This window comes from Acanthopagrus latus, chromosome 10 (genome assembly GCF_904848185.1).
Source record: "Acanthopagrus latus isolate v.2019 chromosome 10, fAcaLat1.1, whole genome shotgun sequence".
Lineage (NCBI taxonomy): Eukaryota > Metazoa > Chordata > Actinopteri > Spariformes > Sparidae > Acanthopagrus > Acanthopagrus latus.
Window position 1 is genome coordinate 239,098 of NC_051048.1, and position 26,057 is coordinate 265,154.

Genomic DNA, 26,057 nt, shown 5'->3' on the forward strand with positions numbered 1-26,057 from the left:
TCCAGAGGGCGGGGACACGGCCGGCCGACCTGGGCGGGGCTCGGCTGAATACTCGGCTGTGATTGGCTCACATTGCCACAAGTCAAAGCTGGTTGCTGCCCGGCTCCGCCTCCCCAGCGACGCTGGCAGGGCGGGAATTGTACATACAACAGGGAGGAGCCAGCTGGCGTCCCTGCGTCTGATTGGTCAGAGCTCGTGTCTGTCAGGTGAAGCAGCCAGTGCATGAAGAGGAGGGGGAGGGGCGACAGACAGCGGCGGAGCGAAGGATGAAGAGGGAGAGTATATAAGCCAGAGTTGGGCTGGTTGTGACCGTGGTCCTGTCAGAGTGTGCAGGTTCTGATGCTGACCAGGCAGTGGACCCAAAACAGGAGAGAAACTTCACCCAGAGACAAATAACACACCATCACACACACGATCAGCTCCATTATGGTGTCCATGTTCCTCCATCTGTCCCTCACGTGGAGAGCTTCACTCAGGGCGTCCTCACATCCTCAGAGACGCCTTCAGTCGTCTGGAGTTCAGGTATTGATCCTGCTGTATAATGTGTGTGTGTGTGTGTCTATATATATATATATATATATATATATATATATATATATATATATATATATATATATATATATATATATATATATATATATATATATAGTAGGAGCAGCATGTTGTGATGGCGTATAATCACACAGAAACATTAGTTTGAGCTAATGTTTGGAGTTAGGAACTCTTCAAGAGCTGATAATGATCTGTCCAGTCGACTGCAAAAGGAGAAAACGCTGATGTTTCAATAACTCAGAGATCCAACACAGAGTCAGAACTGATCAGAGATCCAACACAGAGTCAGAACTGATCAGAGATCCAACACAGAGTCAGAACTGAGCCAAGTGCTCAGAGATCCTCTTCATGTTGTGGGAACTACAGACTCCACCGGCTCTGGTCCACACTCGTCTTTAACCTCCTTCTTCCTTCTTCCTGTGCTTCAGCCTCCAGACTCATTTACATAATTAACTTCAAAGCATAAGTGGATTCATTGTCTGTCCTGAAAACACTAAATACACCTGATATTGTCATCGACCAACTAAAGATGAAGAGGTGAAGATAAATGTGTCCTTCAGGTAAAACATGTATACCTGGTGGTGCTGCTGTCTCTACCTGCTGTGTTACTTAACATTCTCCTCGGTTCTTACAGGTCCACATCAGCATCATAGTTGTCAGGACAGATGAGCAGTTAGGACAGAACTTCTCATATGGACCGAGCTGCACTCAAAGAACTGTGACACAGAAGGTCCAGTACAGCTGTACGAGCAGACGGAGCTACAAATGCTGCACGTCTTCAGAACCTCCAGGCTGCAGACCTGATACTTCTCTCTGGTGCATGTTTGGACTCAGAGCCCACAGATGAATGAGAGGCAGGTGAAGGTGATTTATCTTCTGACACATCTCTGTGATCAATACATCCTGTTGATATTGACTTTATATTGATTGATATGAAGGTGACATCTGGGCCGGGAGGATCAGTGGGTCTCATACACACTGAGGAGATGATGAAGGTCCATTCAACATGTTCTGGACCTGCTGACCTCCGATCTGTTGTCTTCACTCAGAGTCAACATGAAGCAAATAAACTGCATCTGCTGAATCAGAACCAGGAGCCGCCATCCCTGCAGGACTGGACCTGATGATCCAGACACATCCTTTGATTCAGAACCAGCACCCAGTCTGTGAGAGGCCGTCTGGACCTGTGTTCAAACTAGACCTTTTAAGATTGAAACAGATAAAAAGTAAACCTGGTGAAGTCATGAGGTCTTTGGGTTTAAGAGAACAAGGTTCTGCTGCGAACACACTGAAACCATCTTGGATTCAAACTGCAGCTGAGAAGTTCTGCCTCACATTAACTCACTGTGCAGCTGCTCAGGTGTTTTAGTCACATGATGAACGGTAACAATTATGTTTGTTTTCTCATCATCAACAGAGAGGATCGATCATCAATCACCGATTGAGACCAGCGACACGTGTTGGTACCGGTCCGATCCCCCTCCTGCTGTCTAAGCATCTCTGGAGGACACTGAAGTAAAGGTTGGACCTGTTTGTGGTGATGAAGGTGATAATCAGAACTGGACCCCAGGTGACATCACCAGTGTGCAGGTAGAGTGTAGAACTAAGTGATTACTGACGTTATTGATCACTTTAAAGACTTTATCCTCTTCATTATTCTTTACAGAAACACTGAGCTGATCTCATCCAAACAGTCCAGAACCAAAGATACTCTTTACATTTATATTCCATGTGTTTGATGTAGAACTGAACAGCAGCACATCCAGAACCACATCCAGAACCAGAGCTGGATCATCGTGCTGGTTGATTTATCGATTGTAAAAGTTGCTGATTCATTTTCTTCTCACCAGTTGATTAATGGATGAATAAACACAGCTGATTACCTTTTGAAAACATCTTGCAGCATCATACACTGAATGATGGACCTGTGTTATCAAGCAGTCTTCCAGCACCAGCACACCCGTTTGAAACAGAACTCCTCCTCGTGAACACAGTTGACGATGTCCTTCATGTGTTGATGGATCCAACAGTTCTGAGTGTGATGAAGTTTACAGGTGAAACATCTGTGGACAGTGATGGTGTGAGCAGAGGTCCAGTCAAGTGTTCTGGGAACTCTAACCCAGTACCTGCACTACAACCAGACTGTTCTGAGAAGAGTGTGGTTGAAAGGAAACCAGCCAGACTGTCACCAGGTTCTGTTATCACCTGTTGTCGAGGACTTGGTTCTGTGGATGAAGAACTCCTGATGATCATTTCAGCACACATTGCTTTAAAGACGCTGATGAAACTGTTGAGGACTTACTGGACGTCTCCTCCAGACCGGACCCACCTTGCCCGTCCAGACCGGACCCACGCTGCCCGTCCAGACCGGACCCACGCTACCCGTCCAGACCGGACCCACGCTGCCTGTGAGCCCACACTCAGAACCAGTTCTTCATAGTTACCTGATCCACTGCAGTGTTACTGAGCCCACACTCAGAACCAGAGACAGCAGAATGGATCTCTATGATGCAGAGAGTCCAACTAACAAGAACGTGTCCCGATGATAAACCGTCGACTGAAAGCATAAATCACACAGCTGTTTACACCGACCAGAACCAACTGGAGATGTTCTGATGTTTCTGCACAGACTCACAGTCCAGGTGATGTTTAATAGACTGTGGTGTAAGTTCTGAAGCAGCCCCATGTGGTCTGGACCATCAGGAGATGTTCTGGTTCCTGTACGGTGGATGTTACACATGTGACACATGTTCCTCTTCCGCTGACATCGTTCTGACATTTATCTGAAACACATATTTACTTTATTTACATTTAAAACACTTCATTCATGTATTAAAACTAATAAACTCTGAACCACAAGGAGATTAAATCAAATGAGATCACTTCATCACTTCATTACACTGAAGATGGAAACTCTTTGGACCTGTTCTGGTTCTGGTTCTGTTCTTATTGTTGATGGTGTTGCTGTAATATCATCAGCACACTGAGCGTCACATTTAGCTTCAGTCCAGAAGACAGTTTACCTTTACCTAACCTTTAATTACTCTGTTTCTGCTCTCAGAGCTGAACATCACTTTGTCAGACATTTTCACATCATCATGTTTCATGTCATTCAGAAAGTTTCATGCCAGCGTTCAACAAACTAACAGCTGTTCTTGCAAAAACATCATGACTGATGTAAAGTTAAACATCTGTGACGAGCTCCAACATGCTGCACAACAAATGTAAGTGTGTTTACTTCAGCTGAAACCACTGAGAAGAGAGAAACTTCACAGAATCAGTTGATTTCATCCAGGGCTTTTCTCTTTACTGCACAGTGTATGAATTGATAAATAAAAACAATTCATATTATCATTACATTATTTCTGTCAGCATCCTCTCTTTACTTTTATTGTACAGAACTGATGGTACAAAAACAAGTCTGGACAAGCAACAACTGGACGCAGCACTGCTCTAGTGTAGTCACACGGCTCTTGTAGATGTTGTAGATGCTGCAGATGTTGTAGATGCTGCAGATGCTGCAGATTTTGCAGATGTTGTAGATGCTGCAGATGTTGCAGATGTTGTAGAAGTTGCAGATGCTGCAGATGCTGCAGATGTTGTAGATGCTGCAGATGTTGTAGATGCTGCAGATGCTGCAGATGTTGTAGATGCTGCAGATGCTGCAGATGTTGTAGAAGTTGCAGATGCTGCAGATGTTGTAGATGCTGCAGATGTTGTAGATGCTGCAGATGCTGCAGATGTTGTAGATGCTGCAGATGTTGCAGATGCTGCAGATGCTGCAGATGTTGTAGATGCTGCAGATGTTGTAGATGCTGCAGTGTTGCAGATGTTGTAGATGTTGCAGATGCTGCAGATGTTGTAGATGCTGCAGATGTTGCAGATGCTGCAGATGTTGCAGATGCTGCAGATGATGCAGATGTCGGTGTCACACGGCACTGCTGGTCCAAATGTAAACTGACTCTGACACAACTATACTTCAGCTGTCGTGAGTTCTGTAGAGTTCTGGGAACATGATTCGGGTCGACCACTGGTACCCTGTCATGATGACATGTGGTTCCACACATGGACGGTCTAATCTGATTCGTCCTGAAACAACAGAATATTAGAAAGTAAGAAAACAAATAGTTGATCTGTAATCTGTTATTTTCACGCGAGATAAGTGATGAGATGATCTGAAGTAAATCAAGTTAAATGATGAATTTTCTGATGAAGTTACGAGAAATTATGGGACATAAACAAAATATCACTGAGCAGAGAGATGCATCTGTCTGATAGAGCTCACTCACTATAGATTATCTTCTATTAAACACTGACGTTCTGAGGGTTCCGGCCCGGCTCGCTGAGTGGAAAAGCTATCAGAAAGAATCAGAACTGTTTCTGAGACATTTGAAGGCTTTTTGGATTAAATCAATAAGATGAATATTTAGTATTCTTGGTAAGTTTCAGAGTGAGTAACTGATGATGATGAATAAGCTGAGGGGCGTCTGAGCTCATCCACAGCAGCAGGTCACATTCAACACACACAAGGTTGGTTCAGCTCGGTCATATTGGTGTATTTATGCATATTTCTGGTAACCTAGAACACAAAGAAAGAAATGAAGTGACGGTCTGACAGACAGAAAACCTTGTCAGAGCCGTTCTCATGTTTCATCATGAGACATTATTGTTGGACATCTCATGATGACAGTGACTCAGACAGGTGGACACGATGACACACATCAGGGACACACAACCATGCAGAGTGCTGGACAAGGTAACACACAGACACACAAGATGGAGAAGGTTTAACATCACAACATGACACCTGTGTAGCTCACCTGAATGGTCCCATGGAGCAGAACTGAATCACACTTCTGTCCAAACATGCACCATCCAACAAACTGTCTTCAGATCAGTGAACAGAGAGATTCTCCTCTGAAGAGGCCCGACCTGATCTCTACTGGCCTTCGATGTAGCTGTTGGTACCGGACCCATCTGAAAGTCTCTGACGGTTCTTGGACCTCCACCTTATCTCTGGACTGCGTCATGTAGCAGCCTATGGTGGTTGTTGGGTCGCTGCTGATAGTCTGATAGTCAGTGTATTCAGATCGTTTCTGGGGAAACTCGTCAGTGCAGCTGCTGATACAGAAACCAAACTTCAGTTTCCTGATGCCGTCATGCTCCCTCTTCTCAGGTCAGAACCTCTTGGGTCTGGTTCTTTAAGAATGGACCTCTTCTTACTCGACATGTAATCTATTGTTACAGTTTGTGTACCTCCACCTGGAACCCACAGAGTCGGCCAGATGTTTGTCACCGTTCATGAGACTGACGATATAATCCAGAGTGCCGTTTCCTCCGTGCTCGACAGACTGCAGGACTAAACGTCGTCCAACTGTAGTAACTGTGAAGAATTGAGAGAAATATGTATGTGTTCTCAGGTCCACTAGGGGGCGCTGAGTAAAGTTGTTACCTGTGGGGAACGCACTGGGTGGGAAGAAGAAGAAGGAGAGTTTGAGTCCTCTGTGCTGTGAGATGATGATGTGCTCGAGTTATACACTGAGTTCATCAGGAACAAAATAAACTTCCACCATGTTCGGCAAGAAGTCTCCCGTGAGTTACTGGACCAACATAACAGTGATGAAATAAAGCAGCAGTAACATGATTAATATCATAACGAGGTCCAGAGTCCAAATATAGAAGAACTAGTTCTGTTGTGGTGTTTCGGGTCAGTGAGTTTATCTAACAGTCGCTGACATCAGGTGACAAACATTAAAACACTGTAAACTCTTTAAACGGGCTCACAGACTAGAACAGAACTGAAACATGAAGTGAACATGGACCGGCTGAGGCGGGTCAAGTGTCTGGTACACTTTCTGCCACCAGGTGTTGCCTTTGAGCAAGTCAGCTGGGCCCTGACCCAAACACCTTCAAACAGGAAGGTTCTGGTTTGAGCTGCAGCTCGGTTCTTCATCAGACAGAAGTTTTGTATTGGACTGAAACTTTATTGTGTTGAATGTAGAACTGAAGTTCCTGCAGGTCCAGATATGTACCAGAACCACCTGTGTCTCACCTGTCAGGAGGATTATACAGAAACACACCTGGATGGAGGACGGGTCCTCGCCCAGAACAGAGCCCGTTAGCTGTTGGTTCTGATCCAGATTAAAGGAAGGTGTTCTGTCTCCCCTTTATGTTGTGAGACGGGCCTTTAACATCTGTACTGATCAGCAGAGTGATGCTTCCCTCCTCCAGCTCCACTGACTCTCTCTGAACCCAAGTCGGATCAGCACCAGAGCGAAGTTTCACCGCCCGCCACCTCTGAGACTTTCACACAGAGGCAGAGAATCAGCACAGGATCCTGCATCCAAACAGCAGCGTGAATGGAGCGACTGTCTGTGTCTCAGTTCAGGGTCTGGATCCTCTGAGGGACCCGGTCCTTGTGGTGTTTGTAGGCGAGTCCTTCAGAGACCTTGTTAACCTGGTCAGCCGTTGTTAAATGTGACGGTCGAGCCTCTGGAGCATTTCCTGGTTGCGTCACCAGATGTTTTACTCTTACGTCACGATTTCTGCCGCCCAGGCCAGCGAAAGTGACGATCTACGTCACGCGATGTCGTCATTTTCTGTCTTTCTCTCTTCTTTTTAAGGCACACAAAGAATCCTGGGACATATGAGGCCATGATGGATCGTAGCGGTGCATCGTCCAGAAACAGGAGAAGAAGAAACATCTGGAGGAGCTTCAGACTGGGACAGAAGAAGAAACATCTGGAGGAGCTTCAGACTGGGACAGACTTCACACGGCGTACTGACATAACTGGCCTTCAGATGCTCCTCTGAAGGATGCAGACCTCCATGTGTTACAGCCTCCACTGAGGAAGGACAAAGTGGTGGTAGTGACATCACTGATGACATCAGAGGGGTTCTTAAAGGGGCAGTGACCCCATAATGACACGGTGGACAACAATTTCAGGTACACATGCAAAATGTTCAATATGATTGTGAAAATAGAATATGATGATCAAAATGACTCATTTGATCTAATAATTATAACCATTATAATAATAATAATGATAATATAATAAGTTGCTGTGGACAGTAACATCATTTTTTATTTATTACCATTAAACACTTTACACCCTGCAGTTAGCAGAGCAGCGTTAACATGCTGACATCACATCCAGTCAAACAGTATGAAGTGAAAGAAACAAGACACTCATCATTGTGTTGATGTAAATGTTTGATTTATAATAAACCTGAGAGTTTCATGACTCTGCTACATGTTCATGATGACTGAGTGACTGATGACGTCACTGACGACACGTCACGGTGATACTATTGACACATTAACAACTTAAATATCGCTTTAAGTTCATTTGCCACAGATAACTAATGTCATTAACCACAAGTTAACTACTTCAACTGACTGGCAGCCCTGGTTGACAGACACGTGACGTCATGCCGCAGTGAGGCTCGTTGGCGCGTGCTGTGTCTGCAGTCTGATCTGAGCCTGTCCGGACACCGTACTGCTACAGGAAGTTAGTGTCGGTGCGGGACGGAGCGGGAACTTCACATCACGCACACGGTTCATCTGGAACGAGTAGTGGAAGCTGATCCGGATCAACATGGACCTGGACCCGCTGCAGCTGCTCCTGGACCAGTTCGGAACCGGCGGAGAAGCCGTCAGTATATCAAGCTCTTCACATCCGTTTGTAGCGTCCACAGCCGAAACCGCGTTTAAAGATGAGTGAATTTAAAGAAGATTAGCTGATCAGGGACAGTAGAGACGGGACAGAGCAGGACAGGAGACTCTCCTACACCGAGTCCGGTGTCCTGCTGGGATCGGCCCACATGAGACCGACGGTACCGAACTTAGAACGTGTTAAACTCAAGCCAACAGACACGTAATGAGCAGATCATCAGTGTGTCGTCACACCTCAAACCGTTCTGGTTCTGGACATTAACGAGTTGTGAAGTACATCTGAATCAATCTGTGTGCATCCCCCCCCTCTCTCTGTCTCTCTCTCAATTTCAATTTCAGTTTCAACAAGCCAAAGCAGACACGATTACAGAGCAAAACATTCTAATAATAATAATAATAATAATAATAATAATAATAATAATAATAATAATAATGATGATAACAACAGTAACAACAACACTAATAACCAGTACATCAGTGTGCAGGTAAGAGCCCAGTCAGGATCAGCTGGTTCATGTGGATCAGATCATGTCAGGTGTTGTGCAGCTCGTCTCTTCTCCTGTGGCAGCGTTCACGTGTCTCGCTGCATCTCCAGCAGTGCCAGTTTGTTCTCCCAGTGAATGCTGGAGTTTTTCTTGGTCTGGTAGTTTGGGGAAGTCTGGGGTTGTACATGTGATTTTAGTGTATATGTGGGTTCTGAGGTCTGTGTTTGTGTCACAGTGCAGCAGGAAGTTCTGCTCTGTCTCCACCTGTCTGTGTGGACAGAACCGACCCAGCCGGTCCTCTCTGGGCAGCCGGGTCTGTCTGTGTCTGCTGCTCTCTGAGGCCCGGCTGTCGTCGCTGAGTCTGTACAGAGTCGGTGTTTTCCTCAGTCTCAGGTCAGTTACAGAGCTCAGATGATCTGCCATGGAGTATTTGTCTGTTTAGGGCCAAATAACATTGGAGTTTGCTTTGGGTTTTGGTTGTTGATGTCCAACAGTTGATGTAATTGTCTTTTTCTTTGGCTATAATTTGGTTGTGCTGGATGGTGTGAGGGCGGTGTTGGTGCCCGGTGCTGTTGGAGCTCAGCCTGTGGACCAGCTGGCTGGACTCCCTTCTCTGCTCTCCTCTTGGCATCGTAGGGCTTTGTAGTGGTAGCAGCTGGGCTCTCTGGTTCTGAGGTGTTGGTAGAACTTTATTGCTCTTGTTTAGAACTGAATTAAAAGGGGAGATTGGCCCAGTTCAGCTCTGCATCCATTACTGGAGGTGTTCCTGTGAACTTTGAGGATGCTTTTGCAGATCTCAGTGTGCAGGGTTTCCACTGGGTGTTTGTCCCATTTGTTGAAGTCTTGGTTGATGAGAGGCTCCACACTTCACTACCATACATCACAACCGGGTCTATTATTGATTGAAATATTTTGATCCAGATTTTAACAGGTATGTCTTTGTGGCCAGATTGAAATTTCCCGTCGATGTGATATTTAGTCCTAAATATGTGTAGCTGTCTGTGTTTTCTCAGTCCGTAGAGTCCAGGTGGAACCTGTGGGGATTTTTCTGACTCTTGCGTCGTTTCTGGAGGACCACGACTTTTGTCTTTTCCAGGTTAACAGTCAGGTCTGACAGAACTTTTACAGGTGATCTAGTTGCTTTTGTAGCGCCTCCTTTGTCGGAGCGAGCAGTATTAGATCATCTGCCAACAGTAAACATTTGGCTTCTGTGTCAGAGAGGGTGAGACCAGAGATCTCTGACTCTTCCAGGGATTTGGCAGTGGTTCTGTGTTGTGGTGTAATTCCAGTCTGACTGTTGCTCAGGACTTTGTGTTCACTGAGGAAGTTTTGCAGTCGGCTGTTTAAGATCCTGCAGAATAACTTCCCCAGGTTGCTGCTGACACAAATGCCTCTGTAATCGTCTGTTTGTCTCTCTGTCTGTCTGTCCTGCAGGAGTCCTCCTGGTTGAAGGAAATCTTCAGCTTCATCACACGTCACATCCTCCCTCTGCTCTCTGGCCCCGCCCCTCCTGCTTCTGACGACTTACTGACAGGTCAGTCAGCCAATCACAGTCTGAGTGTCAAACACCTGCATGATCCGGTTTACCTAGAATGGGACTGTGTTGCTATGGAAACAGGAGTGTGGCGTTTGTGTTTCAGGTGGACGTGTGTGTCCTCATCAGCTGAGTGTGTGTGTGGTGGAGAAGATACAGGAGAACATGTGTGTCACACACACCTTACCTGTCAGCTACAGGTACACCTGCTCCTCTTCATCATCATCATAATTATCATCAATGTGATCTGTATTAATGAAGATGTATGAAGAGTGAAACACACAGAGGAACACACTGCGTGTGTGTGTGTCATTGACACTGTATCAGTTTGTTTATGTTTAATGTTGTTGTTGTTGTGATGTCATCACCAGGCCCGTCTCTGTCTCAGAGCTGATCTCCCGTCAGCACCTGGCCTGTGTCAGTAACCTGTCCTGGAGCACCAATCAGCAGCGAGCGTGGGCCAAGGAGGCGGAGCTTTCTCTGCCTGGTCACCGGGCTCTCCCACGGGTCAACCTGCTGCTCATTGGCTGTCTGAGAGAGGGGCGGGGCGGAGAGTGGAGGCTGATGGACACCAGCGGCAGTGTCAGGTGTGAGGTGAGTCTGACACCTGTGACACGTTCAGGGTCTGAAGGAGACACCTGTGTGATGCATTCAGGGTCTGAAGGAGACACCTGTGTGACGCATTCGGGGTCTGAAGGAGACACCTGTGTGATGCGCTCAGGGTCTGGAGGAGACACCTATGTGATGCGTTCAGGATCTGAAGGAGACACCTGTGTGACGCGTTCGGGGTCTGAAGGAGACACCTGTGTGACGCGTTCGGGGTCTGAAGGAGACACCTGTGTGACGCGTTCGGGGTCTGAAGGAGACACCTGTGTGACGCGTTCAGGGTCTGAAGGAGACACCTGTGTGATGCGCTCAGGGTCAGAAGAAGACACCTGTGTGATGCGTTCAGGGTCTGAAGGAGACCCCAGCAGCATCTCTGTAGTCTCACCTGTCTGTCTGTGTGTCTCTCTCCAGTGCCTGTCTCCCTCTCCTCTATGGATGAATCAGCCTGTCTTCTTCCCTCACTGGAACTACATCCCCCACAATGCCCCAGGGCAGCACCAGGACAAGGAGCAAGGCTACGTGGAGCTGATTGGTTCTCCTGTTCTGCTGTGTCCTGGTCCTGAGCAGGGATTGGCTGCTGGTCTTGGAGGAGGGGCGGAGCTTAGCAGAGCAGTTGGAGTCAGAGAGGCTGCAGGTTTACTACACAACAGGTGGGTCACATGACCTCTGACCTCTGAGGTGACACGGTCCTCATGTCCGAAGACAACCAAGCTTCATAGAACTGTCTGTCTCTCCCTCCTCCTGTCTGTCTCTGTCCCTCCTCCTGTCTGTCTCTCACCCTCCTCCTGTCTGTCTCTGTCCCTCCTCCTGTCTGTCTCTCCCTCCTCCTGTCTGTCTCTCACCCTCCTTATGTCTGTCTCTCCCTCCTCCTGTCTGTCTCTGTCCCTCCTCCCGTCTGTCTCTCTCCCTCTTCCTGTCTGTCTCTCTCCCTCCTCCTGTCTCTCTCCCTCCTCCTGTCTGTCTCTCACCCTCCTTCTGTCTGTCTCTCCCTCCTCCTGTCTGTCTCTGTCCCTCCTCCTGTCTGTCTCTCCCTCCTCCTGTCTGTCTCTGTCCCTCCTCCCGTCTGTCTCTGTCCCTCCTCCCGTCTGTCTCTCCCTCCTCCTGTCTGTCTCTCACCCTCCTCCTGTCTGTCTCTCACCCTCCTGTCTGTCTCTCTCCCTCCTCCTGTCTGTCTCTGTCCCTCCTCCTGTCTGTCTCTCACCCTCCTTCTGTCTGTCTCTCCCTCCTCCTGTCTGTCTCTCACCCTCCTTCTGTCTGTCTCTCCCTCCTCCTGTCTGTCTCTCCCTCCTCCTGTCTGTCTCTCACCCTCCTTATGTCTGTCTCTCCCTCCTCCTGTCTGTCTCTCCCTCTTCCTGTCTGTCTCTCTCCCTCCTCCTGTCTCTGTCCCTGCTCCTGACTGTCTCTCCCTCCTCCTGTCTGTCTCTCTCCCTCCTCCTGACTGTCTCTCTCCCTCCTCCTGTCTGTCTCTCCCTCTTCCCGACTGTCTCTCTCCCTCCTCCTGTTTGTCTCTCCCTCCTCCTGACTGTCTCTCTCCCTCCTCCTGTCTGTCTCTCTCCCTCCTCCCGTCTGTCTCTCTCCCTCCTCCTGTCTGTCTCTCTCCCTCCTCCTGTCTGTCTCTCCCTCCTCCTGTCTGTCTCTCTCCCTCCTCCTGTCTGTCTCTCCCTCCTCCTGTCTGTCTCTCTCCCTCCTCCCGTCTGTCTCTCTCCCTCCTCCTGTCTGTCTCTCTCCCTCCTCCTGTCTGTCTCTCCCTCCTCCTTTCTGTCTCTCTCCCTCCACCTGTCTGTCTCTCAGGACCGGTGCACAGCGTGTCTCTGTCTGTGGTCAGGTGGGTTCAGTCTGCCCTCTGCTGGCTGTGGCAGGAACAACATTCTTCATCTTCAGTCTGACAGACGGGAGTCACAGTGTTTCCGTCCTGGTCAAGGTGTGTTTGTGTCTCAGGTACCTGGTGTGACAAAAGGTATTTTATATTAGTGGTAAATATTGATCACCTGAGTGATAGTAAACCTGCCTGTCTGTGTGTGTGTGTGTGTGTGTGTGTGTGTGTGTGTGTGTGTGTGTGTGTGTGTCTCCACAGGACAGCAGCAGGTTGTGGTGGGCTCAGTGTGTGTGTGTTGGTCAGAGTGTGTGTGTGTCGGCGCTGCGTGTGTGTGTCCTACGAGGCTGGAGAGGAAACAACATCCTGTGTGTAACCGATCAGTCTGAAATACACACAAACTACACACACACTCTTGGAAACAACACACACACTGACTCACAGGTGAACACGCCCCCTCCCCTGATGATGTCACACGTAGATGATGATGAAGACTGTGAGGAGGCGGAGCCTGAGAAGGTCCCTGTTCGATCAGCTGTCAAGGTGAAACAGTCCAGAGTCATCAGTTACCAGGTACAATAAAGGCTGCGCTCTGATTGGCTGAGAAGATGTTACCTTTCAGCTTTACCTGTGTGATAAGTCCCACCCCTCTCCTCTGATAGGGCATGGTGACTGAGGTGGTGAATGAGGGGGCGGGGCTGTATGTGATTGACGGGAAGGTGGGTCTGTGCCTGGCCTATCAGCCGACGCTGAGGAGGAAGCTGAGAGCAGGAGACTCTGTACAGGTGAGTCACTGTACAGGTGAGTCACAGTGGAGGTTATGACAAGCCGTTTTAACATTATTCAACCACACTCCTCTCTGTAATTGCATTTTAGAGCCATAACAGCATTTCTCCTAGTCAAGATTGTATTCTCACTAGTCAGAATGGTAATTAAAGATATCCGAAATAACATTCTTACTAGTAGAAATGTTAGTTCAAGATATCTACAACTTTGATTGTACTAGTCAAAACTAAATTTAAGATATCTAAAAATCCTTAAAAAGTACAAGTGGCTGTTTTAACATTTAACAGTTAGACTGGATATGTATTGCCAATATCTGTAATTCAGTTCTTCCTAGTTGAAAAGAACATTTCCGATATCCACAACGTCATTCTTCCGAGGACAAATGACGTCACTTTTGCCATTCATGTGTATTGGGCTTTCAATTTCAGATATTCATAATTACATTCTGGACATCTGCAATAGAATTCTTACTAGGAAAAACTCCCATTTCAGATATCTTCAGTCCAATTGTTACTAGTCATAATTTTCATATCAGATATCCAGAATATAATTTTGAATTTCCAAAAATACATTGTGACTAGTAAAAATGTCATTATAGATATCCGTACAGATGTCCACAACTGCATTTTTACTGGTCATAATACAGATTGTGGATATCTGTAATGACATTTTTACTAGTCACAATGTATTTTTGGACATTCAAAATTACATAGTTATGCATTTTGGATACCTGAAATTAAAATTATGAATAGTAACATTTGGATTGAATATATCTGTAATGGGAGTTTTTCCTAGTAAGAATTCAGTTGCAGATATCCAGAATGTAATTGTGGATCTGAAATTGAAAGCCCAATACACATGAATGGCAAAAGTGACGTAATTTGTCCTCGGAAGAATGACGTTGTGGATATCTGAAATGTGCTTTTCAACTAGGAAGAACTGAATTACAGATATTGGCAATACATATCCAGTCTAACTGTTAAATGTTAAAACAGCCACTTGTACTTTTTAAGGATTGTTAAATATCTTAAATTTAGTTTTGAGTAGTACAATCAAAGTTGTAGATATCTTGAACTAACATTTCTACTAGTAAGAATGTTATTGCGGATCACAGTCAAAGTGGAGGTGAGTCACCATAAAGTTTTACTGAATGCTCTCTGCAGCTCCATCACGTCCACTTCCTGTACCGGCCCTGTCCTGACTTTCCTCCCAGCATGCTTTGCACCTGTCTGCGCTCCAGCCTCAGGGTCACTGCCTTCAGCAGGGTGGAGGGGTCACCACCTGACTCCAGGTGCCCCGGTGATGGAGCGTTACCACGGTTACTGCTGGAGAAAAACATGGGCGTGTCTGAGTATCTGTGGACCTGTCACCTGAGCTCACAGCTCACACACAGGTGAGGAGTGTGTGCATCCAAGATGGAGGATGAAAGGAACACGAAGGGGACAGGGAACTCTTACTGTATCAGATAAAGACAGCTGATCATTTACCTGTCTGTCTGTCTGTGTCTCTCTCTGTCTGTCTGTGTGTCTCCAGTCTGGTCCCCAGTGTGTTGAAGCAGCAGTGTGTCTGTGAGTTGTCCTGGAGGCTGATGGAGTGTGTTAGGACACGAGAAGGAAGAGGAAGGAGGGACATCTACTCGGAGATGTTGGACGAGCCTCACACCTGTCCTCTGACACAGGTAGGTACACCTGAAGTGTCTCTGTGTCTCCACAGTACAGTGACCTCCCTGTGTCCTCCCTGTGTCCTCTCTGAGTCCTAACTGTGTCCTCCCTGTGTCCTCTCTGTATCCTCCCTGTGTCCTCTCTGTATCCTCCCTGTGTCCTCCCTGTGTCCTCCCTGTGTCCTCCCTGTGTCCTCTCTGTGTCCTCCCTGTGTCCTCTCTGTATCCTCCCTGTATCCTTCCTGTGTCCTCCCTGTGTCCTCCCTGTGTCCTCTCTGTATCCTTCCTGTATCCTTCCTGTGTCCTCCCTGTGTCCTCTCTGTATCCTCCCTGTATCCTTCCTGTGTCCTCCCTGTGTCCTCTCTGTGTCCTCCCTGTGTCCTTCCTGTGTCCTCTCTGTGTCCTCACTGTGTCCTCCCTGTCTCACAGTACAGTGCCGACCCTGCAGTCCATCAGTCCATCAGTGTCTCCGAGCTCCTTCAGTGTCTCCAGTCTGACTGCTGGTCTTCAGTGTCTCTGGACTCTCTGCTGCCACCTGGTGGATCCAGTCTGAGCAGCTCTCAGATCAACACAGCTCTGGCCTGGTCCTGCAGGACTCTGACCTCTGACCTCCAGGACGACCCCCAGCCTGGAGACAGCCTCAGGTAAACTGTGACCTGTGGACACGTGCAGGACAGACCTGAGGTCATACTGATGTGATGTCCTCTGCAGGCGGCGCCCCCTGCTGGTGGTGGGAGTGTTGGAGCTGCCATCACAGACGTCTGAACAAACTCTGCAGCTGAGAGACAGCACGGGAGCTGTGGCCTGTGTTGTCACGGAAACCACAGAGGAAGACGAGGGAGGTCAGAGGGCGGCCTTCAACACCGCCTGGATCGGTACCCCCCACACACACACACACACACACAGACAGGTCGAGGGTCACTTCACTGCTTGAACACTCTGTGTGTGTGTGTGTCTGTGTGTGCGCTGCAGGGTGTCTGGTGTGTGTCCAGCAGTTCACCATGGTAACAGAGAGGTTCATCCAATCAGATTTCCCCTCCCACCAACACCTGGACCAGGACAAGTACATCACACACAAACACTGCAGGTACACACGCACACTATTTAATTTGAGATGATTAATACAGCATTTTTTAATGTGTGTGTGTGTGTGTGTGTGTGTGTGTGACAGAGTCTACCTGCAGTTTTCTCTCGACCGCCTCTACATCCTGAGTCCATCTGTTGCCATGGTAACACACCTACAACAGAAGGGGGAGGGGTCAGGAGGTGACACTGCAGGGAGGAAGAGAAGAAGAGATGAAGAAGAACCCGACTCCTCCCACTCTGACTCCTTCTCCGTTACCATGACGACTGACCCTGTGGGCAGGGGCTCCCGACCTTGTGTCTCCTTGGTGATTAGGGTGGAGCATAAGGAGGGCGTGGCCTGGAGGAACACTGGGGCGGGGCTAAATGAAGGGGAGACGGGGCTGATGCTGTGCTTCTCTGTCAGAGCCGCTCTGATTGGTCCAGTGGTCAGCTGGGGGCGGGACCCAAAGAACAGACCAATGTCAAACAGAGAGACAGAGACAGTGAACGAGGACAAGGTGAGAAATATCTAACATTTCATCACCTTCCATCCCATGATGCACCTGTGTGACCTGGTTACCTGCGTGCAGGTGGTCCTGGTGTTCTCAGGTGTGTCAGCCCGCTGGTCTCCTCTCCTCCAACCAGGATCTTTCTACAGGCTCATCGCTGTTAACACACAGGTAAATACACCTGCAAACACACAGGTCAGTGCACCTGCAGACACACAGGTCAGTACACCTGCAGACACACAGGTAAATACACCTGCAAACACACAGGTCAGTACACCTGCAGACACACAGGTCAGTACACCTGCAGACACACAGGTAAATACACCTGCAAACACACAGGTCAGTACACCTGCAGACACACAGGTCAGTACACGTGCAGACACACAGGTAAAAACACCTGCAAACACACAGGTAAAAACACCTGCAAACACACAGGTCAGTACACCTGCAGACACACAGGTCAGTACACCTGCAGACACACAGGTAAATACACCTGCAAACACACAGGTCAGTACACCTGCAGACACACAGGGCAGTACACGTGCAGACACACAGGTAAAAACACCTGCAGACACACAGGTAAATACATCTGCAGACACACAGGTAAATACATCTGCAGACACACAGGTAAAAACACCTGCAGACACACAGGGCAGTACACGTGCAGACACACAGGTAAAAACACCTGCAGACACACAGGTCAGTGCACCTGCAGACACACAGGTCAGTGCACCTGCAGACACAAAGGTCAGTACACCTGCAGACACAAAGGTCAGTACACCTGCAGACACACAGATAAATACACCTGCAGAAACACAGGTCAGTACACCTGCAGACACAGAGGTCAGTACACCTGCAGACACACAGGTAAAAACACCTGCAGACACACAGGTCAGTACACCAGTAAATGATGGTTAACATCTGGATAATTTTGATTTATTTTGTTTGTCCATCAGGATCCCAGTGTTCTGATTGGCTGTGATGTTTCTGTGCGGAGTGGGGTGGAACTCCACACTGACTCCACCCTTCAGGTTAGCCCTCATTGGAGATTCCACACTCTGACACGCCCACTGCTGCTGCCCACCTACAGACAGGTAAAACGCACCGACAGACAGGTGATCACACCTACAGACAGGTAATCACACCTGCAGACAGGTGAAATAACTCTCTCTCTCTTTGTCTTCAGGTTTTTTTGCCCACAGTCCTGTCTGTCTCTCAGGTGTTGGACTGCAGGTAAATGGATTATTGATAATTGATTACTGATTGATAATATAACATAATAAGGTTAATATATCATCAGCCGGTTCATCATTTAAACACTTACAGATATGACCAGTCATCAATCGATCAATCAACCCTGTGTGTGTGTGTGTGTGTGTGTGTGTGTGTGTGTGTGTGTGTGTGTGTGTGTGTGTGTGTGTGTGTGTGTGTGTGTTCAGGTGTGAGCTGGTGTGTTTTCAGGCTCTGGTGTGTGACAGGGTTGGTCTGAGTGACTCTGGAGACACATGCACAGGTTCACACACACACACACACACACACACACACACACACACACACAAACACACACACACACAGTCACTGCTGGAGGTGATTCATGATGGAGGGTGTGTCTGTGTGTGCGCGTCTGTGTATGCAGGTGTGCGTCTCACAGTCTGTGACCAAAGTGGGAGGAGTCTCCAGGTGTACCTGGACCTAAGCCACACCCTCTACCCTCCTGGCCTGTTGCCTGGCAACACACTGCTGCTGTCTGATTTCCAGAGGAGGCTGTCGAGGTAACACACACACACACACACACACACACACACACACACACACACACACACAGGCACACACACACCAAGACACACCCACCTACACATGCACAGACACACACTTGGATTTGATATGACATCATCTGTGTGTGTTTCAGGACAGGAAGTGTGTACTGCAGTTATCTACCTGTCAGCTCAATAACTGTCATCACAGTCGGAGATACGAGGTAACATGTTTATTGATCAGTGATGCGTGCAGTGTCACTGATCAGTGTTGTATGAGCTAAGATACATTGATATTAATTGATCTTTTTTTCATTGATCTATTTGTACTTCCTGTCAGCTCCTGTCGGCCTCCTCCTGCTCCCATGATGCACCTGGGTGTGTGGGCAGTGAGTTCAGAGCAGAGGTGCATTGTGGGTCAGATCTCAGGTCATGTGGTTTGTTTCCTGTTCCTGCAGCTGCAGTGGAGCTGCTCGCTGTGTGGGAGCGTCTGTGTACAGGTGAGCTGCTGGTTCTACTGGGTTACCTGGTTCTACTGGGACTCCATGAATCAAATCAGTTTTATTGATCAAAATCTGAGTGACCCTGCCTCAGTGGGCTTTACAGTCTGTAGCGCCTCCTTCAGGACAAACTTCACATGTTCTGTTGATAAAGGTTCTTAGTCATCCAGGTCATGGTACCTCTGTGCTGTATCGTAGGTTACTGGCTTGTTTCAGGTCTCATCCAAGAGGGTTCTTAAGTTCTCACTAACTGGAGGAGCTGCAGGCTTTAAATGAGATGTGGGAGTGTCCTTATAGTATATGGGGGTATCCTACAGTGTGTGGGAGTGCCTGTACACTGTGTGGGCGTGTCCTTACAGTATGTGGGTGAGTCCTGACAGAACATGTAAAAATGCAGCCCAAAGTGCTTTAAATTAAAAGAAAACAAAATGAAACAAACCCCCTTAACATCCCCACTCCCCACACCCTCATTCATGTAACACACACATACACACATGAACACACACCTCTGAGTACACAGCATACTACACCGATACGTAAAACCCCCCACAAGATAAAATGGAGTATGGCTGAGCACTGATAGACCAACTGAGGAAACACCATCTTACGGGAGCCATCCCCACTGAGAACCATCCAAGCCAAAGACTACAGGGGACGCCACCACAGAGACCACCCCGACCCAGACAGATAGGGGTCAACCCCCAGGATGGCCCCCCCACAGGCAGGCCAGACAGAGCTCCTGGAGTGGAGGGCCCCCATGAGGAGAAAACTGGAGCTGGAAACTAAGAGACAATAGATAAAAAAAAAAGCACTATAAAGAAATGAAAAAAACTCCTAAAACAACATAAATGAATGTTAATATATATGACTAAGAGCAAAACATAGCTTTTAAGCACTAAACCCGTAAAAGCAGCATTAAAAATGAAAAGATAGATAAGTAAATTAATAATAAAACATTTAAGAGAAAATTAAAGGACAAAAAAAATGACAGGACAGCTTTAATGAGTAATACTAAATGAGTAAAAAGGGGACTCAGTTAAAAGCTAAGTTAAAAAGGGGAGTCATGAGCCTGCGTTTAAAAGCATCAACAGACTCAGTGGCCCTGAGGCCCTCCGGCAGGCTGCTCCACAGGTGAGGGCCGTAATGATTAAATGAGGCTTCACCAAAGGTTTTGGTTCTAACACTGGGAACAGATAAAGACCAGTACAGGCGGACCTCAGGTCAGGTCAGACAGATGTGAAGGCCCAAGGCCGTTAAGACACTTAAAAACTAATAAAAGAACCTTAAAATCCTGAAGCACACAGGGAGTCAGTGCATTGATTCTGAAACTGGTGGAATGTGAGCCCACTTTCTGGTCTCCGTCAGCACACATGCAGCTGAGTTCTGGAGCAGTTGAAACTGTGAAATGCTCTTTTTTGGGAGACCAGAGAGCAGGGCATCACAGTAATCTAACCGGCTAGAGATGAAAGCATGCATTAGCACCTCTGTGCTGGCCAGAGAGAGAAACGGGCTAACTCTGGTTATATTCTTAACTTGGTAAAAAAAAATCTTTGTAGTATTTCTGTGTGGAATAAAATCAAGCTCAAAGTCAAAAAGAACGCCCAGGTTTTTTACGCACTGTGAAGGTTTAAAAGCATTTAGTTTTGGTAAACAGTTGAGCTGTAAGAAGCTCTCTGCCATCCATGACTTCATATCTAAAATACAGTTTAAAAGGGAATCAATAGGCCCTGTGTCATCAGGAGACACGGCGATGTGAAGCTGTGTATCATCAGTGTAGCTGTGAGAATTGATGCTGTGCCTCCTGATGAAGCATATATACATTAAAAAGGAGTCTGAGTCTGTTTACCAAGATGTGGCGATCTACTGTATCAAAGGCAGCGCTTAGATCCAGAAGCACCAGGACTGACAGTTTCTGAGAGTCCATGTTACACCTGAGATCATTAACAGTCTTCACGAGGGCTGTCTCGGTACTGTGGTTCATCCTGAAACCAGACTGACACTGTTCCAAAATATTGTTGCTGTTTAAAAAATCATTTAATTGGATATAAACCAGCGTTTCTAAAACTTTACCTAAAAAGGGTAAGTTGGACACAGGTCGGTAGTTGGTGAAAATATCAGGATCCAAATTGCTTTTCTTCAGAGGAGGCTTCCCCACTGCCACCCAGACACCCATCTGGAGAGAACAATTCACAAGATTTAAAAGTTCAAACTCAAAGAACACATGAAATTGTTTTAGGAGTGATGTGGGCACTGGGTCTAAAAGGCAGGTTGTCGGGTTAACTCGGGAGAAAACTCTACCAAGTGTTTGTGCATCAACCAGGACAAAATGCTCCATTGTCTCCACAGATAAAAATGATGGTTCAGGTCTGTTAAAGTAACACTGATTTGTCCTAAAAGAGTGGATCTAATGCCATGGATTCTACCTCTGAAGTGGTCTGCAAAGTCCTCACATAGATCGTTTGTTGGAACTATGGAGGACTTCTTAAAATCAGTATTAATTAAACGAGCGATTCTGGAGGGATTTATGGTTGTTCTTTTTATCTGAGATGGGTTGTGAAAACTGGGAAGTTCTTGCCTGTGTTACTGCTTTATTGTAGGTTTTGAGTTTGTCCCGGAATATGTCATAATGAACTGTTAACTTTGTCTGCCTCCATTTTCTCTCTGCATGCCTGCAATTTTATTTTCAGTTGTTTTATTTCAGTCTTTATCCAGGGTGGTGCAGTTTTGATTGATACTGTTTTTGTGGAAAGTGGAGCCACTGAATCTAAGGCTGACCTGAGTTTACTGTTAAAATGATCAACAATAAAATCGCAGGGTGCAGGTAAAATGTCAGCAGTGCTATTGTGTAAAATTTCAATAAAATTTGCAGCCACTTCAGGAGTAAGGTAGCGCCTCCTCACTGTTCTCACCGAGGCCTCCTGTTGGATAAATCTGGGGATATTGAAAAACACATAAAATTTCGGAAAACTCACTAATAAATCAGGGACGGTGCTTGGGTGGTCTATAAATAGTCATACACAGAATTGGAGGACTGCTAAAAACAAAGGCATGGTGTTCAAATGATGTATAGTTGTTAAAAGAAATGCCCTTTGTTATTATATTTCAAGATGATTGTTGCAGTCTCACCACCTCTCCTACCACTCCTGTTAGAAAATAAAAAACTAAAGTTTGGTGGGGAAGTCTCAGTGAGAACAGCTGGTGCATCAGTGCTGAGCCATGTTTCAGTTAAAAATAAACAGTCAAGTTTGTTCTCTAAAATCAGGTCATTGATGATAAAAGATGTTAAAAAGTGCCATGTGGAGGGCTGCATGTGGGCTGGATGACTGTGAGACCTTGTTGATGTTTCTTTACATGTTTCTTTCTTTTTTTAATTTGCCTTTTTTGACATTCTGCTTCGAATGTGACATGTACATCCATTTCAGTTATTAATCAAAGTGTCAGCATGAATGTCCTTTTTCTAGTAAAAGAACAAAAAAAGTAAATAAAAACAATAAGAATATGAACATGTAGGGAGTGAGGCCTGGTTATTGCTACACACACAGCATAATATCTCAAATTTGACAAGTCAAAGTCTGGCCTGAGTGGTGTTATATAGTCCATCCATTTCTTCCAACGTAAAACAAACAAGTCCTTCTTGTAATTCACATCTGCAGTTGATTTCTCCATTCTGCATATGTCCATCGTGATGTCCATCCACGTGGTCAATGTTGGGCTCTCCTGTGAAAGCCATTTTCTGGTAAGGGCCTTTTTAGTTGCCACTAACAGAATACTAAACAAATATTAATTTGTAATGCCATTGGGATTGCAAGCTGGCCTATATAACATAATAATAACTGTTTAAAGTTTTGTTCCGATTAATTTGGCGCTACCCAAGCCAGCTACGTTAGAATGTTAGGGGAAACACTTGAATGGTCATACAGCGAGCACACAACCAATCAGAGTAATCCAATGGCTCAGACAACCGACAGCACAACCTCCTCAGACTTCACATGGTGAATCGAAGCAGACAACGTCAGTGCGGTTCTAAAAGCTTCCAACGCAGCTGAACACACCGAACAGATTTGTTCCCCAAGTCGCCTGAGTCTCCCCAAACGCTTCAGACGGCCAACGATTGGGCCGGTGTGTTCCTGCCGTAAGTCCAGGTGAGTTCAGGTGTGAATGTTGTTAAACTGTCTGAGAGAACTTAGTACAGGATTGTAGGTGGTGATCGGTGATGTTGTTCCAGTTTGATATAGATGGATTCTTTTACTCCTCTTTCAAACCATCTGACTTCTCTGGACAACATGTTGACATTGTCCTCTGTAAGGACACTTACACAGGGTTTCAAACCTGCAGCTCCCTCCTGGTAGTTGGAACTGAAGAAGCCAGTTTCCTTTGATACAGCACTAAGAGTTCACATGAGCTCCATCTGAACGCTTCATCAGGAACTCTGTTTGTTGAAATGTTATATTTTCTCTGTCTCTCTGTCTCACCTGTCTCTCTCTCTCTCTCTGTCTGTCTCACCTGTCTCTCTCTCTCTCTCTCTGTCTGTCTCACCTGTCTCTCTCTCTCTCTCTCTGTCTGTCTCACCTGTCTCTCTCTCTCTCTCTCTCTGTCTGTCTCACCTGTCTCTCTCTCTCTCTCTGTCTGTCTCACCTGTCTCTCTCTCTCTCTCTCTGTCTGTCTCACCTGTCTCTCTCTCTCTCTCTGTCTGTCTCACCTGTCTCTCTCTCTCTCTCTCTCTCTCTGTCTGTCTCACCTGTCTCTCTCTCTCTCTCTGTCTGTCTCACCTGTCTCTCTCTCTCTCTCTGTCTGTCTCACCTGTCTCTCTCTCTCTCTCTGTCTGTCTCACCTGTCTCTCTCTCTCTCTCTGTCTGTCTCACCTGTCTCTCTCTCTCTCTGTCTGTCTCACCTGTCTCTCTCTCTCTCTCTCTCTCTCTGTCTGTCTCACCTGTCTCTCTCTCTCTGTCTGTCTCACCTGTCTCTCTCTCTCTCAGTCTTGCTGCAGTCCTCAGTGTCATTCGACATCGTCAGTGTTTCAGTCCAAAGCAAAGTAAGACTCTTGTTGTCTTGAGTTCAGACTCAGTGAAGAAACTTCTTGAACACTGATAATTAATATCTGTTTTACATCAAGTATTAACAGGAAATGATGTCATTCACTGTGCATGTGTGTATTTTGATCAGACTGGTGATCGATGATGGGACAGGTGAGGCTCACGTCTGGGTCTCAGGTGCTCTGGTCCGTCCTCTGCTGGGATTGGCTGATTCTCAGTGGGAGGGACTTCAGAGAGCACTCAGGGTCAGAGGTCACATCACCGTGTACCCCCGGGGGCGGAGCCTGGTCAGTACTACTTCCTGTTCCACATCTCAGCAGCTGTCTGTGATCCAGTCAGGGTGATGTGACATTTACCTGTCTCTCTCTCAGGTGTGTCTGTCTTTACCTGTCTGTCTTTCTCAGGTGTGTGTGTTTACCTGTATGTCTCTCTCTTAGGTGTGTGTGTTTACCTGTATGTCTCTTTCTCAGGTGTGTGTGTTTACCTGTATGTCTCTCTCTCAGGTGTGTGTGTTTACCTGTATGTCTCTCTCTTAGGTGTGTGTGTTTACCTGCCTGCCTCCCTCTCAGGTGTGTGTGTTTACCTGTATGTCTCTCTCTCAGGTGTGTGTGTTTACCTGTATGTCTCTCTCTCAGGTGTGTGTGTTTACCTGTATGTCTCTCTCTCAGGTGTGTGTGTTTACCTGTATGTCTCTCTCTCAGGTGTGTGTGTTTACCTGCATGTCTCCCTCTCAGGTGTGTGTTTACCTCCATGTCTCTCTCTCAGGTGTGTGCCTCTGACGACCCTCTGGTCCACTTCCTGTGGTGTGTGTGCAGCAGTGATGCTGTGTGTCGTCAGCTCTCTCTCACCTGCAGGAAACAAACCAATCACAGATCAGAAGGTGGGTGCAGGTGTGGTGCTGAGTGGCAGCAGGTGTGGGAGGAACCCAGAGAGCTTTGTGTCATGTGACTATATCAGGTGTGACATGTTGATTGATCATTGATCAGGTGATCGTATTGATCGACCAGGTGAGCTCTCTCCTGTTGTTTGTTTCAGAGATGAAGAGGTTCAGTCGAGGAGACCGAGACTTCATGACCAGGATGACTCGTCCTCTGCAGCTCACCTGTCTGCACCTCCACACGGACTGAGCTCACCTGTTCAGACAGGAAGAGGCGGGCCGGCTCACCTGCAGTTAGTTTGATCGTGTTCAGTGTAACAGGAAGTGACTTAGTTTCTTTGAATTAAATAATTATGAAATATTAAAGTTGTTGATTTCACATTTAAACTTAACGTTATCATGACAACACCCCAGAGTCTCACCTGAGGTCAGAGTGAGGTCAGGGGTCGAGAGGTGAGCTGCCTCTATCCAACCGGACCGAGACCCTGAGACCAGGAGAGAGATTTACTAATACAGTAGCAGAACCACAAGGTCCAAAAGACTGAAACCATCTGTCACTCAGTGAAGGAAAAGAAGGAAAGAAGGGGAAGACGTGAAGAAGATAAAGTTACAGTGACGTCAATGTGACGAAGTGAATGAAATTAAGTTTAAAGGGATATTCCGGTGTAAGTTTAATCGATGGTCTAACACACCATGAAACCCTCGAGAGATAAAGTTTGCAGACCACTAGCTTACTTAGTTTTAGAAACGACCACACGACAACACTACACTGCAGTAAATGGGTCCAAATATAAAACCGCCATCAAAAAGCCACAAATAATTCTCAGAACAGCACCAAACTTCAGCAACATTAGAAACATTAGAAACAGGGTCCCAGCACATATTTCGAGGCATCAAACATTTGACATCATTGCCGGATTTGTTGGAATAGATAAACAAAACTCACCACCTGAGAAGCCTCCTTACTGTGGGGAAGCCCTGTGAGTCGATTACCGAGTGCCATCGGCCATAAAGGCGCAGTGAAAATTCACAGGGTGAGGCAGAAAGTACCGTGCCGCACTGATAGGGGGCAGAGCGGAGCTCCATAGGCACAACACACATTTCTGCGTGCTCTTCTTCTACGCAGAGAAAATTGAAATACAGGTGCCTTGACTTACGAGTTTAATTCATTCTGTGACGGAGCTCGTATGTCAAATCAATTTGCCAGT

The 26,057-nt window shown here is 46.8% G+C and overlaps 1 protein-coding gene and 1 long non-coding RNA gene across 7 annotated transcripts; both read left to right on the forward strand.

Moving 5' to 3' along the window:
- Nucleotides 1–132: 132 nt before the first annotated feature.
- LOC119027811 lies at nt 133–3,911 on the forward strand. 3 transcript variants are annotated; one of them, XR_005077483.1, is made up of 5 exons: nt 133–522; nt 1,187–1,410; nt 1,491–1,718; nt 1,970–2,142; nt 2,219–3,911. It is a non-coding gene; the product is annotated as an uncharacterized LOC119027811 (long non-coding RNA). The 3 variants fall into 3 exon arrangements; XR_005077485.1 differs by having other exon boundaries at nt 2,297–3,911; XR_005077484.1 differs by having other exon boundaries at nt 2,456–3,911.
- A 4,014-nt stretch (nt 3,912–7,925) lies between these two features.
- ctc1 (CTS telomere maintenance complex component 1) lies at nt 7,926–25,248 on the forward strand. Of its 4 annotated transcripts, none has more exons than XR_005077481.1 (25): nt 7,996–8,207; nt 10,147–10,246; nt 10,353–10,446; nt 10,618–10,840; nt 11,264–11,502; nt 12,644–12,773; nt 12,927–13,238; nt 13,328–13,450; nt 14,615–14,844; nt 14,985–15,129; nt 15,541–15,755; nt 15,823–15,986; nt 16,084–16,198; nt 16,283–16,694; nt 16,767–16,856; nt 17,642–17,779; nt 17,872–17,918; nt 18,125–18,198; nt 18,322–18,457; nt 18,595–18,663; nt 18,780–18,939; nt 23,916–23,971; nt 24,103–24,343; nt 24,738–24,852; nt 25,008–25,017. XR_005077481.1 is itself a non-coding variant. In XM_037113255.1 (25 exons), exons 1-25 carry the CDS (start codon nt 8,151–8,153, stop codon nt 25,097–25,099), a joined length of 3,669 nt encoding a protein of 1,222 aa, XP_036969150.1. In that variant the 5' UTR covers nt 8,001–8,150; the 3' UTR covers nt 25,100–25,246. The 4 variants fall into 4 exon arrangements, 3 of the variants coding, with proteins under 3 accessions (XP_036969148.1, XP_036969150.1, XP_036969149.1); XM_037113255.1 differs by having other exon boundaries at nt 8,001–8,207; nt 16,084–16,174; nt 24,103–24,259; nt 25,008–25,246; XM_037113254.1 differs by having other exon boundaries at nt 8,004–8,207; nt 24,103–24,259; nt 25,008–25,241.
- The last annotated feature ends 809 nt before the right edge of the window (nt 25,249–26,057 follow it).